Here is a 12,360-nt window from a genome sequence, read left to right as displayed (position 1 = left end):
CAACAAAGGTATATGACAGATGCTGCCCCTAGGACAGAGTAATGTCAGACACAGGTACAGACTAGAGCAGAATGGCTGGAGAGCAGCCCTGCAGAAATGGACCTAGGGGTGCTGGTTGCCAGCAGACTCAACATGAGCCAGCAGCGTGCCCTGGCAGCCAGAAGGAAAAGCTGTATTTTTGGATACATCAGACACAGCATAGCCAGTAGGTCCAAAGAAGGGAATCTCCTGCTACATTCAGCATTGGTGCAGCCTCACCTTGAACACTGTGTAGAGTTCTGCACTCCACAATATAAAAAGGCTGTTAAGATACTTGAAAGCATCCAGAGGAGGGGAACACGGCTGGTAAAAGGGCTGGAATACATGTCCTGTGAGAAGAGGCTGAGAACACTTGTGTTGTCTAGTTGGGAAAAAAAAAAAAAGGCTGAGAGGCAACCTTATGGCTCTCTGCAACTCCCTGCGGAGAGGAAGTGGAGCAGGAGGTGCCGGTCTCTGCTCCCTGAGAACTCATGACAAGGTGCAAGGGAATGGCACAGAGCAGCACAAGAGGAGCTTCAGATGGGACATGAAGAAAAATTTCTTTACTGTGAGGGTAGCTGAACACTGGAACATGCTTCCTAGCCCGGTGGTTGATGCCCCAGGCCTGTCAGCATTCAAGAGGCATTTGGACAATGCCCACAATAACATGCTTTAACTTTTGGTTAGCCCTGAAGCTCACACAGTTGGGCTAAATGAGCTTTGAAGGTTCCTTCCAATTGAATTATTCTATTTTGTTCTCAAAGAAAGAGAAACAAAACCAAAAGAAAAGCAAACTCAACAGCCATCACCCTGTAGCAGCCCTGACAGACAACATAGCCCAGTGCAAAACTGAACAGGGGAAGCTACTGCATGAAAGGTCGAATTTATCCACCTGAAAAAGGGACTCACTGTTTCAGATGGGGAGGGTGGGATAGGAGGAGGAAGTAATAATCCTAGGCCTTAATTTTCTGAAGCAGGGAAACGTTATTCACCTTCTCGAAGACATACTCAGCCCACTAAGTTTCTCTATTTTTTTTTTTCACTGAAATGTTTAAGTGAGCTTTTGTACCTTGGAAAGGAACGAGCCCGCAGCTGTTTAACGAAGGTCCGCGTTCCAGCCTGCACCGGTTTGGAGCCATCATCCAACTCTGTGTAGTCATGTCTGTGCCAGTTCCTCCTCTTTTTCACTAAAAGTTTCAGAAGGATTAAACTTTGAATTAGTTAAATCAGATGCCAAAGGTTAGCAGTCGTTCTATCAGTGAGCCAGACATGCTTCAGACACATAGCTGAGATTAACAAACCTTATTGGTTACGCAGGTGACACCCTACCTATTGCAACAAATCTTCAGAAGAGCTGACAATGACCATTTGGACTTCTAGAGCTCCTCCCATCTACAACATCAGTGTGCATTATACACAAAGACTCAAAATCCCATACTGAGTTGAACATAAATAAACAGCAACAACATGAAGATTGTTCAAACCTAAAGAGTAAATCAACAAAACTCAAATTTTGATTTCCTAAATATCCGGGCTTTATTTTTAATAAACAGAAGAATCCAACCTCTTCAAGATCCTGAAGACTTCGTTTTATGCATTAGTACAGAATTAACAGAACCTAATCCCATTGTGCTACTTCTCCATATGAAACAAGACCACCCTTATTTTATCCACTACTTATCTTACCATAACAATTTGGGGTATAAGGTGTTTTGGCAGGTACAACCTTTACTATGCAAGCACAATGCATATAATGCAAGCATTGTGCCCCAAAACAATGAAATTCTGAGTTGCTCTAAACTGGTATTCTCCATCACAAAATAATAGTAAAGAACAAAGAATAAGTTACTGTTCTATTACAATTTGGGGAACCTGAGAATCCAAAAGCAACTAAATTGCGTTTTTAACATCTCCTTATACTTAAAGGGCCAAGGAAAATTAAAAACTAGACATTCACATAAAATTTGGTGTGTTGGTCTCCCATTGAAAAATGACAGATAATCAAATCAGGAGGCTTTTTGTTTGTTTGTTTTTGTTTTGTTTTGTTTTTTTGGTTGAAATACAAAAAGAAATTGATCAATGCTCCTGTATTAGTTAATTTGATTTTTACATCTAACTATACAGTAGATTTTTTAATTACTGGAGTTCTTACATAATTAATTTTGTACGATAGTGAATCTAAATCCACTAGGATGAAGTGTATGTTTCTCGTATATTCTTGCAGTTTATTTTGGTTGGTTGGTTGTTTTTTTTCACAGTGTCATTTTATTAGGTGGGATTATATATCTGCCAAAATTACAGATATGATTGTCCTCTTAAATTGAACACAGGTGAATTCTGCTCTATTCCAGAACTCCTCTACACAAAGGAGTTTCAGACTATGAAGCAGCAAATAAAAGATGTCTTTACTTCTACACATAATTGCATACAACCGAAGCACTGTGAAGCACTGTTGCAACATTTGGAGTCAAGAAACATTATCAGTCTCTCTCAACATTAAAACATGCTGAAGTCCAAACCACAAACCATCGTAGATTTGATTCTGACAACTTAGCTGAGTACAATTAATAAAATTACAAATTAAGATATATTTCAACATATCACCTCTGCTTGGGTTGATAAGCCTGAAGCTTCTAATAAATCTAGATGTACTCACTTCAGGCAATATGATATAGTAAGGATAATTTTTACTACAGATTCTTGTCTTTTAAAAGACTTCCAACACAGAAATGACTCAAATTGCTGCAGGTGAAACACAGCTGGCATTAGCACTAGAAGCCTTTGCATTAAAAAAAAAAAAAAGGTTATTCACAGGAATCAACAGGATGATGAAGCACACTAGTTCTGTCAAATCAACAAAAGAAAAAAGTTCCAAACTCTTTATTTTTTTTTAGTTTTTGCAAAGCCTGATATGTACCCCCTTCCACTCTTTCTCCCAGCCCCTCTATTCCAAAGGGAAAAAAAATATAGGCAGAAATGTGGGAAAAGAAATGGCTGATATTTTTACAAGAGACACATACAGTGTTTTAACTGAAAGAGGTGACCAGAACAGTAAGAACTACAAGCAAGTACATTTATCTGACTTTTCAGGCCCTAACCTGAAGGTAGCTAATATTGAAGGTATTAAATATAACCTACACACAAAATACATATTATACAACATATATTAATTGCATAAATAAGTGAAATTAATCACTTCATTCATAGTCCACAGAACTACCAGTGAAGGTGCAGTGGTTTCAAAATTATAGCTTCTAAATGGTAAAGTGAGTTCAGCTTTGTAATGATTCTAGATCCTGAGGTGGCTGTAAACCATTAGGTGGTCTTCAAGCAAAGAAAAAAATATATATGAAAAAACACAAATGACCACAACATAGTGCTTGGACACTAAGCACATACGGACATTTTTCATGTTCGTGCATAAGAAACACAGTGCATATATACGTTTTTCAGGTTTGAACATAGAAACTTAATTCATTGCTGGACAGGTGAAATTCATTTTTACATTACTTTCTTTTGAGAACAGAAGTCATGTTGAAAAATCTAGGGAATCAGATAGAGCAGTGCCCTTGCAGTAGTTACAGAAAGACAAAAAACATTTTCTTCAGAAGTGAAATGTTATCTTTACATTCACTGTAGAGATCTGAAGTGGATCTACTGATAGAACCAAAGAGGTCTGTCTCTCTTGCCACTGTTTCATAGTCTCTTCTAGTAACTCACAAAATTCCTTGAGGAATTTGGTGGGAACATGTTTACAAATCGGATACCTGGAATTCAGAGCAATGTAAGTCTCAAGGACATAAAAGAAAAGTAAGACAGCAAGCTCCAATTCTCAAATTACACTGGATTGTTGTGACACATACTCCTTAATCATCAAGAAAGATAAGAAAGCTACCTTTTTTATTTTCTCAAGGTTGCTTTCCTAGGTATGAGGATTTTCATGATTAAAATACAAAATAGTGAGCAGTCTTTTGGAACTTTTTTTTTTCTTTTTTTGAAGTAGCATGTAATATGTACAGTAAGAGAAAGCATCACTACCTGTACTTGACATTTTTTTTTTTTTTTTTAAATGATTCCCTAACTTTTGGTCTCTCTCTCTCTCTCTCTCTCTCTCTCTCTCTGTCAAGTACAGATTGTTTTCTTCTAGCTCTGCACGCTTTGATTTGTCTAATCTACAGCTGTGGTTTATATTTTATTCTATCTTCATCTCCAGATCAAGGAACCTCTCTCAAAAAAAGACAGCTTGTAGGTTTTGTTATTGAGATTGTTGTTGTTTGTGTTGTTGTTTTTTTTACCAGTTCAAAGTTTGTCACACAGAACCAGTACCTCCTAAATAATCAAAGTCATCTTGAACATCTCTCTGAACAGTCTTTTTCAATAGCACTTCGAGAGAAGAGACATTAAAAATATAAAATAAATATATGTGAATAATATATCTGATATAATATATTCAGATATAATATATTCAGATATAATATATATCTGAATAACCCATACTTACTTAGAGAAGGTCCATGGAGAATTGCACAGTTGGGACAATGGTACAGATCAATGTCAACAGCATGATGCTCCTCTACCCCAACACAGCTGCAATAGTATTTTTAAAATGTTAATGAGAATACATACAAGATTTATCTTTCAAGCCAAAAAATAATTACATCTTATGTCTTTACCAGAATATGCTTAGTCTACAAAATCACGAGATACCAAATTATCTCAACTACTAGGTTGCCATATAAATTTTGAGTAACAGTTTGTTTACCACTGCACTGAGAATGCCATTAAAAAAACAAACAAACAAACAAACAAAGGAAAAGAAAACAAGAATCAAGCTCCTTTAAAAATGACTCCATAATATACATCACTGCCCTCTCTCCCAAGGCTTTGATCCTGATTACAGTAAACAGCGTACACAAAATCATTCTATCAATTCTCTTTATAAAAGCTATAATTTAAAGAAAAAATCTGAAACCTACGTGTTGCCAATTTCTATACGATTTTTTTCATTTATTTCTGCAAAAAGTACATAACAAACTCCTACCCCAATACTTTTGTATTACCCCTGAAATCTTTACACTGCTAGTGCTAGCTATATAAAGTACACTGTGAACACACAAATCACACCATAGCAGTGTTTCTGTGATTTTAAAAATCACATTTGTAGTAATGTTTTCCTTGTAAAAATTCTTCCCAGATAAAGCAGTCAAAGTGGGATTAAAGTTGAAGATCTTTATAACAGTCATGAGAAAATATCTACTCCACTATCTCAATAACAATATTTTAAAGACAAAAGGAAGTCAATCTTTCAGAAGATTAAATACTAGATTAATTGGAGAAGCCATGCTTTTTCACAGAGTTCGCAAGAACAAAAATCCCTACTTGCTGGTAGAATCTGACTCCTGACAGACTTCTCTCTCTCAAAAGTTCATTGAAGCTTAGAAAAATGCTGACTTCATAATAGGGAAACAAGACTGCAATGTTAATTTTTTTACACCACAATTACATCTTTCCATTTAATGCATTCTAGGAACATGAGAACTTAAACACTACTCCATTCAAGTAACCCACTTCATCTCAAAAGTGTTAACAACAGCCTGAACATTGAAGCTTTGAAATGGCCCAGCTACAATAAGTCTTTGCCCTAGCAACCTAGTGCCAAAACTGATGACATGATCCAGAAAATATCAGCTAAACAACTGCTAAAACAACACGCTAAATAGTCTAGCATTCAAAGCGTACCAATGAGCAAGTCAAATCTGAAACTAAAAAGCATCTCTCAATGAGAAGCACATCATTCTGAATTCTTTGTGAGCAGCTTCAGCTGGTTCTTCTACTTAGCCATTCACTAAACAGCACATGAAATTAAGGTTATATAACTTTTTGTGTGTACTATTCTAAAATCCAAATATAAAGCTCAGCTGCCAAATATGTTTCATCTATAATTATTTCAATATTTTGCATCTTTTTAAGATACAACTACAGAAATTATTACATGATTCAGCTGACATATAAACAGAAACAAAGGCAAAAGCAATCTTTAAAAATGCTTATCCAATTTCTTTTTGCTTATATGCTCTCTCCTTTGATAGAATTGACGACTGATTCAATCCTATTATTATAAGAAAAACTGTTTTAAAATATACACTCCAAAAGTCCCAAATCAGAAGGCTGGTTTATGCATACACTTGAGAATCTCACTATTTAAGCTAAATTTCTGATTTCCAAACAGCTGAAGATATTTGCGTTGTACTGTATCTTGCTGAGATTTGCATAATTATTCAATGAAGCACTGCTCCATGTAAAGATTTCACATAACTCCCTTTAACTCTTTTTCTTGGTGTAGATCTAACTTGGTCATCACCATCCCAGCCAGATTATCTTGCTGACTAACAGTAAGAACTTTAGAGAGTACAGCGATAGTTCCTACCAGCTCTGATACCTGCTTCTCATATTCTTTTTAAGAGCATTAACTTTATTGTCTCTTACAAAATATTACAGATAACCTGAAAATACAGCAGAAATTCTTTTAAATATAAGCACTTCCCCTGACTTGCTTAAGCCCACACCTTTTCCAGAAGGCACCATGGGCTTTGTGTACAGACAGGTGATACTGGAGGGGGATTACACCAGTTGGAACAGCCGCTCAATAAAGAAGCCAACAATTTCAACCCGTGATTTGTGCTCAAAGCTCAGAACTAACTGGCAAGGCAAAGCACTACCTGGGAGGTGCAGGAAGGGAATCTACCAGCGGATATCTGACTGACGCAAAGGGCAAAGGAGGATCCAGCACCTGCAAGAGCAAGTGCTGACAAGGATGCCACAGCAGGTATCAATCACATACAGCACCATAAGTCACTTTCCTGAGTCTCTTTCTGCAACATGCACAGACAAATGTGACATTAATCATTTCGGCTACCAGCAAACAATCAATTACTGTGATAAGTGCAACTTCAGACCTCAAGTATCAAAGCAAGGTCACTAAGAGAGAGCACAGGGCCTGAAAAGCATTAGCATACTCAAACAGTAACACTCCCAATCCACTGGATGCTTTCCTGAATGAAATACCGTTATTATCCTTCACCTCTCCACCCATTTGGGTTGAAATGTCTTCAGTATATATTACCTAGTTTTTGAATTGCTCATCTCCTGCAGGAAGGCTGTAGACTAATCCTCGAGTATCAAGGCAAGGTCAGCAAGAGCTAGTAGAAGAATCTGGCAAGTAATATTTTTTTTTTTTCCACACAAAAGAACATGCCCGACCCTGGCAAGTGAAGAAATCCTTGACTACTCAAAGTTCAAGGAACCAGTTGTCCAGACTTAAGTCTCATGAGAAAGCAAGTGGCTTGGCTTTAGTCTGAACTTCCCATTTGACTGTTCAAATTCTAGGTATACAAAAGCAGCACACATAAATCAAAAACAACCAGAAGAGGACTGTCCAACATACACAAAAGCAATGATCCATTAGTAGCTATTAAGTAAAGGGCAAGTAAGTCTTCTTTCACATAAGAAAAGAACCTACAAATGCTGTTCTCTACTGTAGTACTGCTATTTATTTAGATGTCAGTAGACAAGGTGAGTACAGATAATTTGGAACGGTAGATTCAACAATTTCATGACTGGGCTAGAATGCCTTGTAGGAAGAAATTACTAAAGTCCAGTACCTTTTGTATTAGGTTTATGTGGCAAGGTTTTGGTAGAGGGAAGCTGCAGAGGTGACCTCTGTGAGCAGAGCCCAGCAGCTGCCCCACGTTACTGAAGAGCCAGCTCCAGCTAGCTCCATCCCACTGCTGGCCAGAGCTGAGGGACATGGGCAGCACCTCTGAGAGAACATAATTCAAGAAGGGAAAAACCTGCTGTGCAACAGCAGCTGGGAGAGAGGAGTGAAAAAAACGTGAGAGAAAAAAAATGTGAGAGAAGCGGCTGTGCAGCCCCCAGGTGAGTGCAGCAGGAGGGCAGGAGGTGCTCCAGGCAGGCAGCAGCAGTTCCCCTGTGGCCTGTGGAGAGGCCCCTGGTGGAGCAGGCTGTCCCCCTGCAGCCCATGGGTCCCACACGGAGCAGATCTCCACGCTGCAGCCCCCCCATGGGTGGAGGAGCCCCCGGTGGAGCAGGTGGATGTGGCCTGGAGGAGGCTGTGGCCCATGGAGAGCCCCCGGGGCCGGAGCTGCAGCCCATGGAGACGAGCCCATGCAGGAGCAGGGGTCTGGGGGGAGCTGCCACTCACCCATGGGGGACCTGTGCTGGAGCAGTTTGCTCCTGGGGGATGGACCCCTGGTATGGAGCCATTTGGGAGCAGTGCTTGAAGAGGGCCTGTGGGCAGCCCCCACAGGATCAGTTTGGGAAGGATGGCATCCCGTGGGAGGGACTCCACGTGGAGCAGGGGCAGAGAGGGACCATGAAGGAGCGGCAGAGACAAAGCGTCTGGGACTGACTGCAGCCGCCATTCCCCATTCCCCTGTGCCGCTCTGGGGGAGGAGGTAGAATAGGGTGGATGGGAGGGAAGTTGCTTTGAGTTTCTCACTGCTGAAGTCTGCCACTGATAGGCAATAAATAACACAAATCTCCCTATGCTGAGCCTGCTTTGCCCGTAACAATAATTAGTGAGCAATCTCGCTGTCCTTATCTCAACACAGAAGCTGTCCTTTTCATCCTATTTTCTCAACTTGTTCTGTGTTTTTTTTAGGGAGGGAGGGAGTGAGCAGAGTGGTAGAGCTTGTCTACCTACCCATGTGAAACCACCACACCTTTACAGGAAGCACTGTCCCTGAAGACTCATGGTTGCATGAACCCATCCAAGGCACTGGGCTGCTCTCCTCTGCTACAGCAGCACAGCGTTGGTGCATCAAGTATCAGACTCAGGTCAGTCACCTGAAGGACTGCTGCACCTTCAAAATCTAATAGCTGCTTACTCAAACTGTTCTTGTTTTTTCCTTTTCACTGCTTTTAGTGTTATCAAGCACATCCATAACATTTTGGATATTGCTTAACTGCTGTTGTTGGTCTAATTGAAAGAATCCTGATTTCAGCAGGAAAAAAAGAAACACAAGACAAAGCACTCTTGATTCAAGACTTTATTTTCACATACCCTTTATAAGATATAATCACATGAAAAGCTATCTTATTAAAAGACTACATACTCTACAGTTATATAAAATTTCAAGTGTAAAAGGGAATGAATGCAAATCTTGTATTCATTCGTGCTAGTATGTTTAGACACAATACCTTCTTTCTTTTCCAAGCTGTAAAATTACTAAAAATTGTTTTTTTTCAAAGATACACATACTGTCCCTGAATAAATACTGCAGGTACTCTTTCTCTTTCTCCGTTATCCTATTTCTGAGCAAGAACTCAGCACATCCTCTTCTTCAACTCCCCCTTACATTGACACCCACAAGCTTCTGTTGCTATGTCTCAGAAAGCACTTGCAGGCATTATCTGGTACAAGGAAGAAGAAAAAGCACACATCTTGACATGCAGCAGGAAAAAAAAAAAAATCAACAAAAATGCTGGAACAGATGAAAAATACTAGGGCTATTACAGCGTGTTCCCCATTATCAGGAATGCAGGGCTACAGACAATCACTAGGGGTATAGGCTTTTCTCCCATTGACTCCTGCTCATTACATGAAAGAGCAGATCCCCAAATCCTTTTTTGATTTCCAGTTTGCCTCCAAAAGAGCTGAGAAGATGTGCAGACAGTGAGTCCCTATTGTGCCTTACCAGGAATGAGAAAAAGAATACTTCTTGAGGTAGCAGAAATCAATTAGTTATGTAACAACCTTATTGTCCAAAAACTGTAGTGACTACTTCAGGGTACGATTTCTCAGAATATTAAACTGAGCGTGGCTGTTGCTCCGAAGAAAAGGTCCCAACCTGCCTCTCACAACTGCCTGACCATAGACTCCCTCTGTGTCTGTCACCAGATCTAACCATCAGGCATCCAGGCATCAAGTCAGCTCAGCAAGCCGATCCGTGGCAAGTTAGCCCCTGCTCAACTCCCTTTTTCAAACAGACTTTAGAAACCCTGACAATAAGAGTCTTCAACATAATATATAACTCAAGTGTTGCCAGTTACGGCAATACCTTGCTATTCACCAAATACAAACTTAATGGTATTTTTAAGACTTGTTATTCAAAAACACTGCTTTATTTCATCTCTAACCTATTTTGGCTTTCTAAAAATGACTGCTCAACAATAGGAAAAAGATGTCACTTGAGCAATCTTAGGCTGAAAATACACACACGTAAGACTGTATCAGGCCTTACTACTAAATTTCAAATCACAGATGAGAGATATTCCTATTAAAATACTGAGCACAGAACTACCTAAGTGGCAGGCACATACTACAGTAAATTTTTCCGTTTACAAGGTCTGCAGTTGCTGCTTTCAGTTCTTCGTATTTGAGGTTAACAAAACCCAAAATACTATTGCCTTAATTCTCAAAATTAATTAGCCAAGGTGCAAGTTATGCAAAGAATGGCTTTGCGTACCCCATCCCAAGATCGCAAAGAGAAGCATTCTTACCCAGCAAGGCGATGGGGTACAAAGTCAATTTGGCAAACTTTAGTTTTGTTTAGTCGTTAACTAAAGTCTATACTATGCAAGTGGCACATATACTATGTCACATAGGCAATATTTGCAGGATAAAACAATGAAAGTACTGAAGATGTCACTGCCACAACTAAATAGTTCTCTAGTACTTCTGAAGCCACAACTGTTACTCCTTCTTGGAAGATATGAAGGTAATTAATTAGGAATAAAAGACAAAGTCAGTGTGACAGTACTGTTGTCAGACTAGATGTCAGACTACTGTAGAACAAAAGGAAGGAGAGTCTAAAACTTAAAATAAATGTGGTAAGCTTTTAAACAAATGAACCTCAAGCACCAGCTAGATATTTTCCCTTCTTCAAAATGCACATAGTTGCGCACACAAATATGAACATGCAATAATAAAACTGCAAAATGCAAAATGCAAATCCACATGGAAATGTGGAAAGAACCACCAGCTTCCTCTTCATCTTACCATGGTAAGTGTGGCAACAACTCTGGAATCACAATGGGAATTGTAGTTTTAGGCTTATGCAGGGATTTACTCTGATAATTAAACAATTTGAAAGAAGTGGCAGGCTTCTATTCACTACATATTAGAAACATACTGCCATAAAACAAATTACACAAAAGACACTCAACAGGAAAGTATTTGAGCTTTTATTTTCTCCATATTTATTCATTTTCCAAAGCAAAGTATGTTTTAAGGGGAACTATTCCTACAAGCACATTTCAAATAGAATGCATAAATACACTATTTACAAAGAAGAAAAAAGAAAAACATTTATCTCTAGCAAGTATTCCTTCTCTTAGTGCTACCAGTTTTCTCCAGAAAATACTTTTTCATACAACAACCTCAAGAATAATGCTGCACGCCATTAACACACAACTCTGCCCCTCTTTGATTGCTCAGACATCTTTCAGTCTTATGAGATCTTCCCCTAGATTAATCATTACATCACACGCTAAAAATATAAACATTCATTATATAGATTTAGTATTCCCTAATGTAATTGATCCCTGTTCCTTTTAAATTAAGTAGTGTTTCTCTCATGTGATGTGTCACAGTAATGCAAACATGCAGATAGGTAATGATCTATTTTAATTTCCAAAGGGCTCTCCAGTGATCAGACTTTCTGGACATCCAGAATCAAAACCTAAAGTTTGATACCCATGGTAGCGCCATCCTCGCAGCAGACACTTTTAATGCCAACACTCAAGCGCATTCTTCCATTGAGAAAGAAAATCAATATAAATAGTTTCTCTTTGAAGTACCACAGCTTTTCATTCACCCAAAGCACAGAAGCTAAAATAAAGAAAAATCTGCAAGTGACAGCTTGTCAAAGAAAGCTCAGCTCCACAGAACGGATTCTGAAAAGCAGAAATGTAAAAGGGAAGTCACCAGCAATGGAACAAAGCTATCTAGTTACGTAACAATATAGGCTCGGGTATGGGTACACAAAACCTTCCACCTACATTTAGGGATGTATTCAACATAACCACCATGGGACCTAAAATCTCAGGGAAACAACATTAAAGTACGTTATTTGCACGCTATTTTGTAATTCCAGTCCAATCAGAAAATGAATTGCTAAGTTTTTGAGAGTGAACATAAACCAGATCTTTGGAAACATGTGTATCAGTACAATTACATTGTTACATTGAAGTAAAGAGAGAAAGGACCCCCTACTTTCATAACATACTTTGACAACTGTGTGTTTAGTATAATCAGCATAATCATGTACCTAATCATCTATGCTTATGAAAAGGGTATGTGGAAAACTGATTTTCCATACA

The 12,360-nt window shown here is 38.8% G+C and overlaps 1 protein-coding gene across 2 annotated transcripts in view; it reads right to left on the bottom strand.

Annotated features, from left to right (window-relative positions):
* KDM7A (lysine demethylase 7A) overlaps nt 1–12,360 on the bottom strand; it is a 61,219-nt gene that overhangs the window by 32,063 nt on the left and 16,796 nt on the right. For both annotated transcript variants that reach the window (XM_082774322.1, XM_082774323.1), the window contains exons 2-3: nt 4,520–4,605; nt 1,088–1,205 (exon numbers count right to left, since the gene is read on the bottom strand). In XM_082774322.1, coding sequence (XP_082630448.1) covers nt 1,088–1,205; nt 4,520–4,605 — 204 coding nt within the window. The remainder of the gene's footprint in view (nt 1–1,087; nt 1,206–4,519; nt 4,606–12,360) is intronic.

This window comes from Aythya marila, assembly GCF_965140915.1.
Source record: "Aythya marila genome assembly, chromosome: 1".
NCBI lineage: Eukaryota > Metazoa > Chordata > Aves > Anseriformes > Anatidae > Aythya > Aythya marila.
The sequence above is the reverse complement of the archived record's forward strand: the minus strand, read 5'-3'. Positions and strand labels throughout refer to the sequence as shown.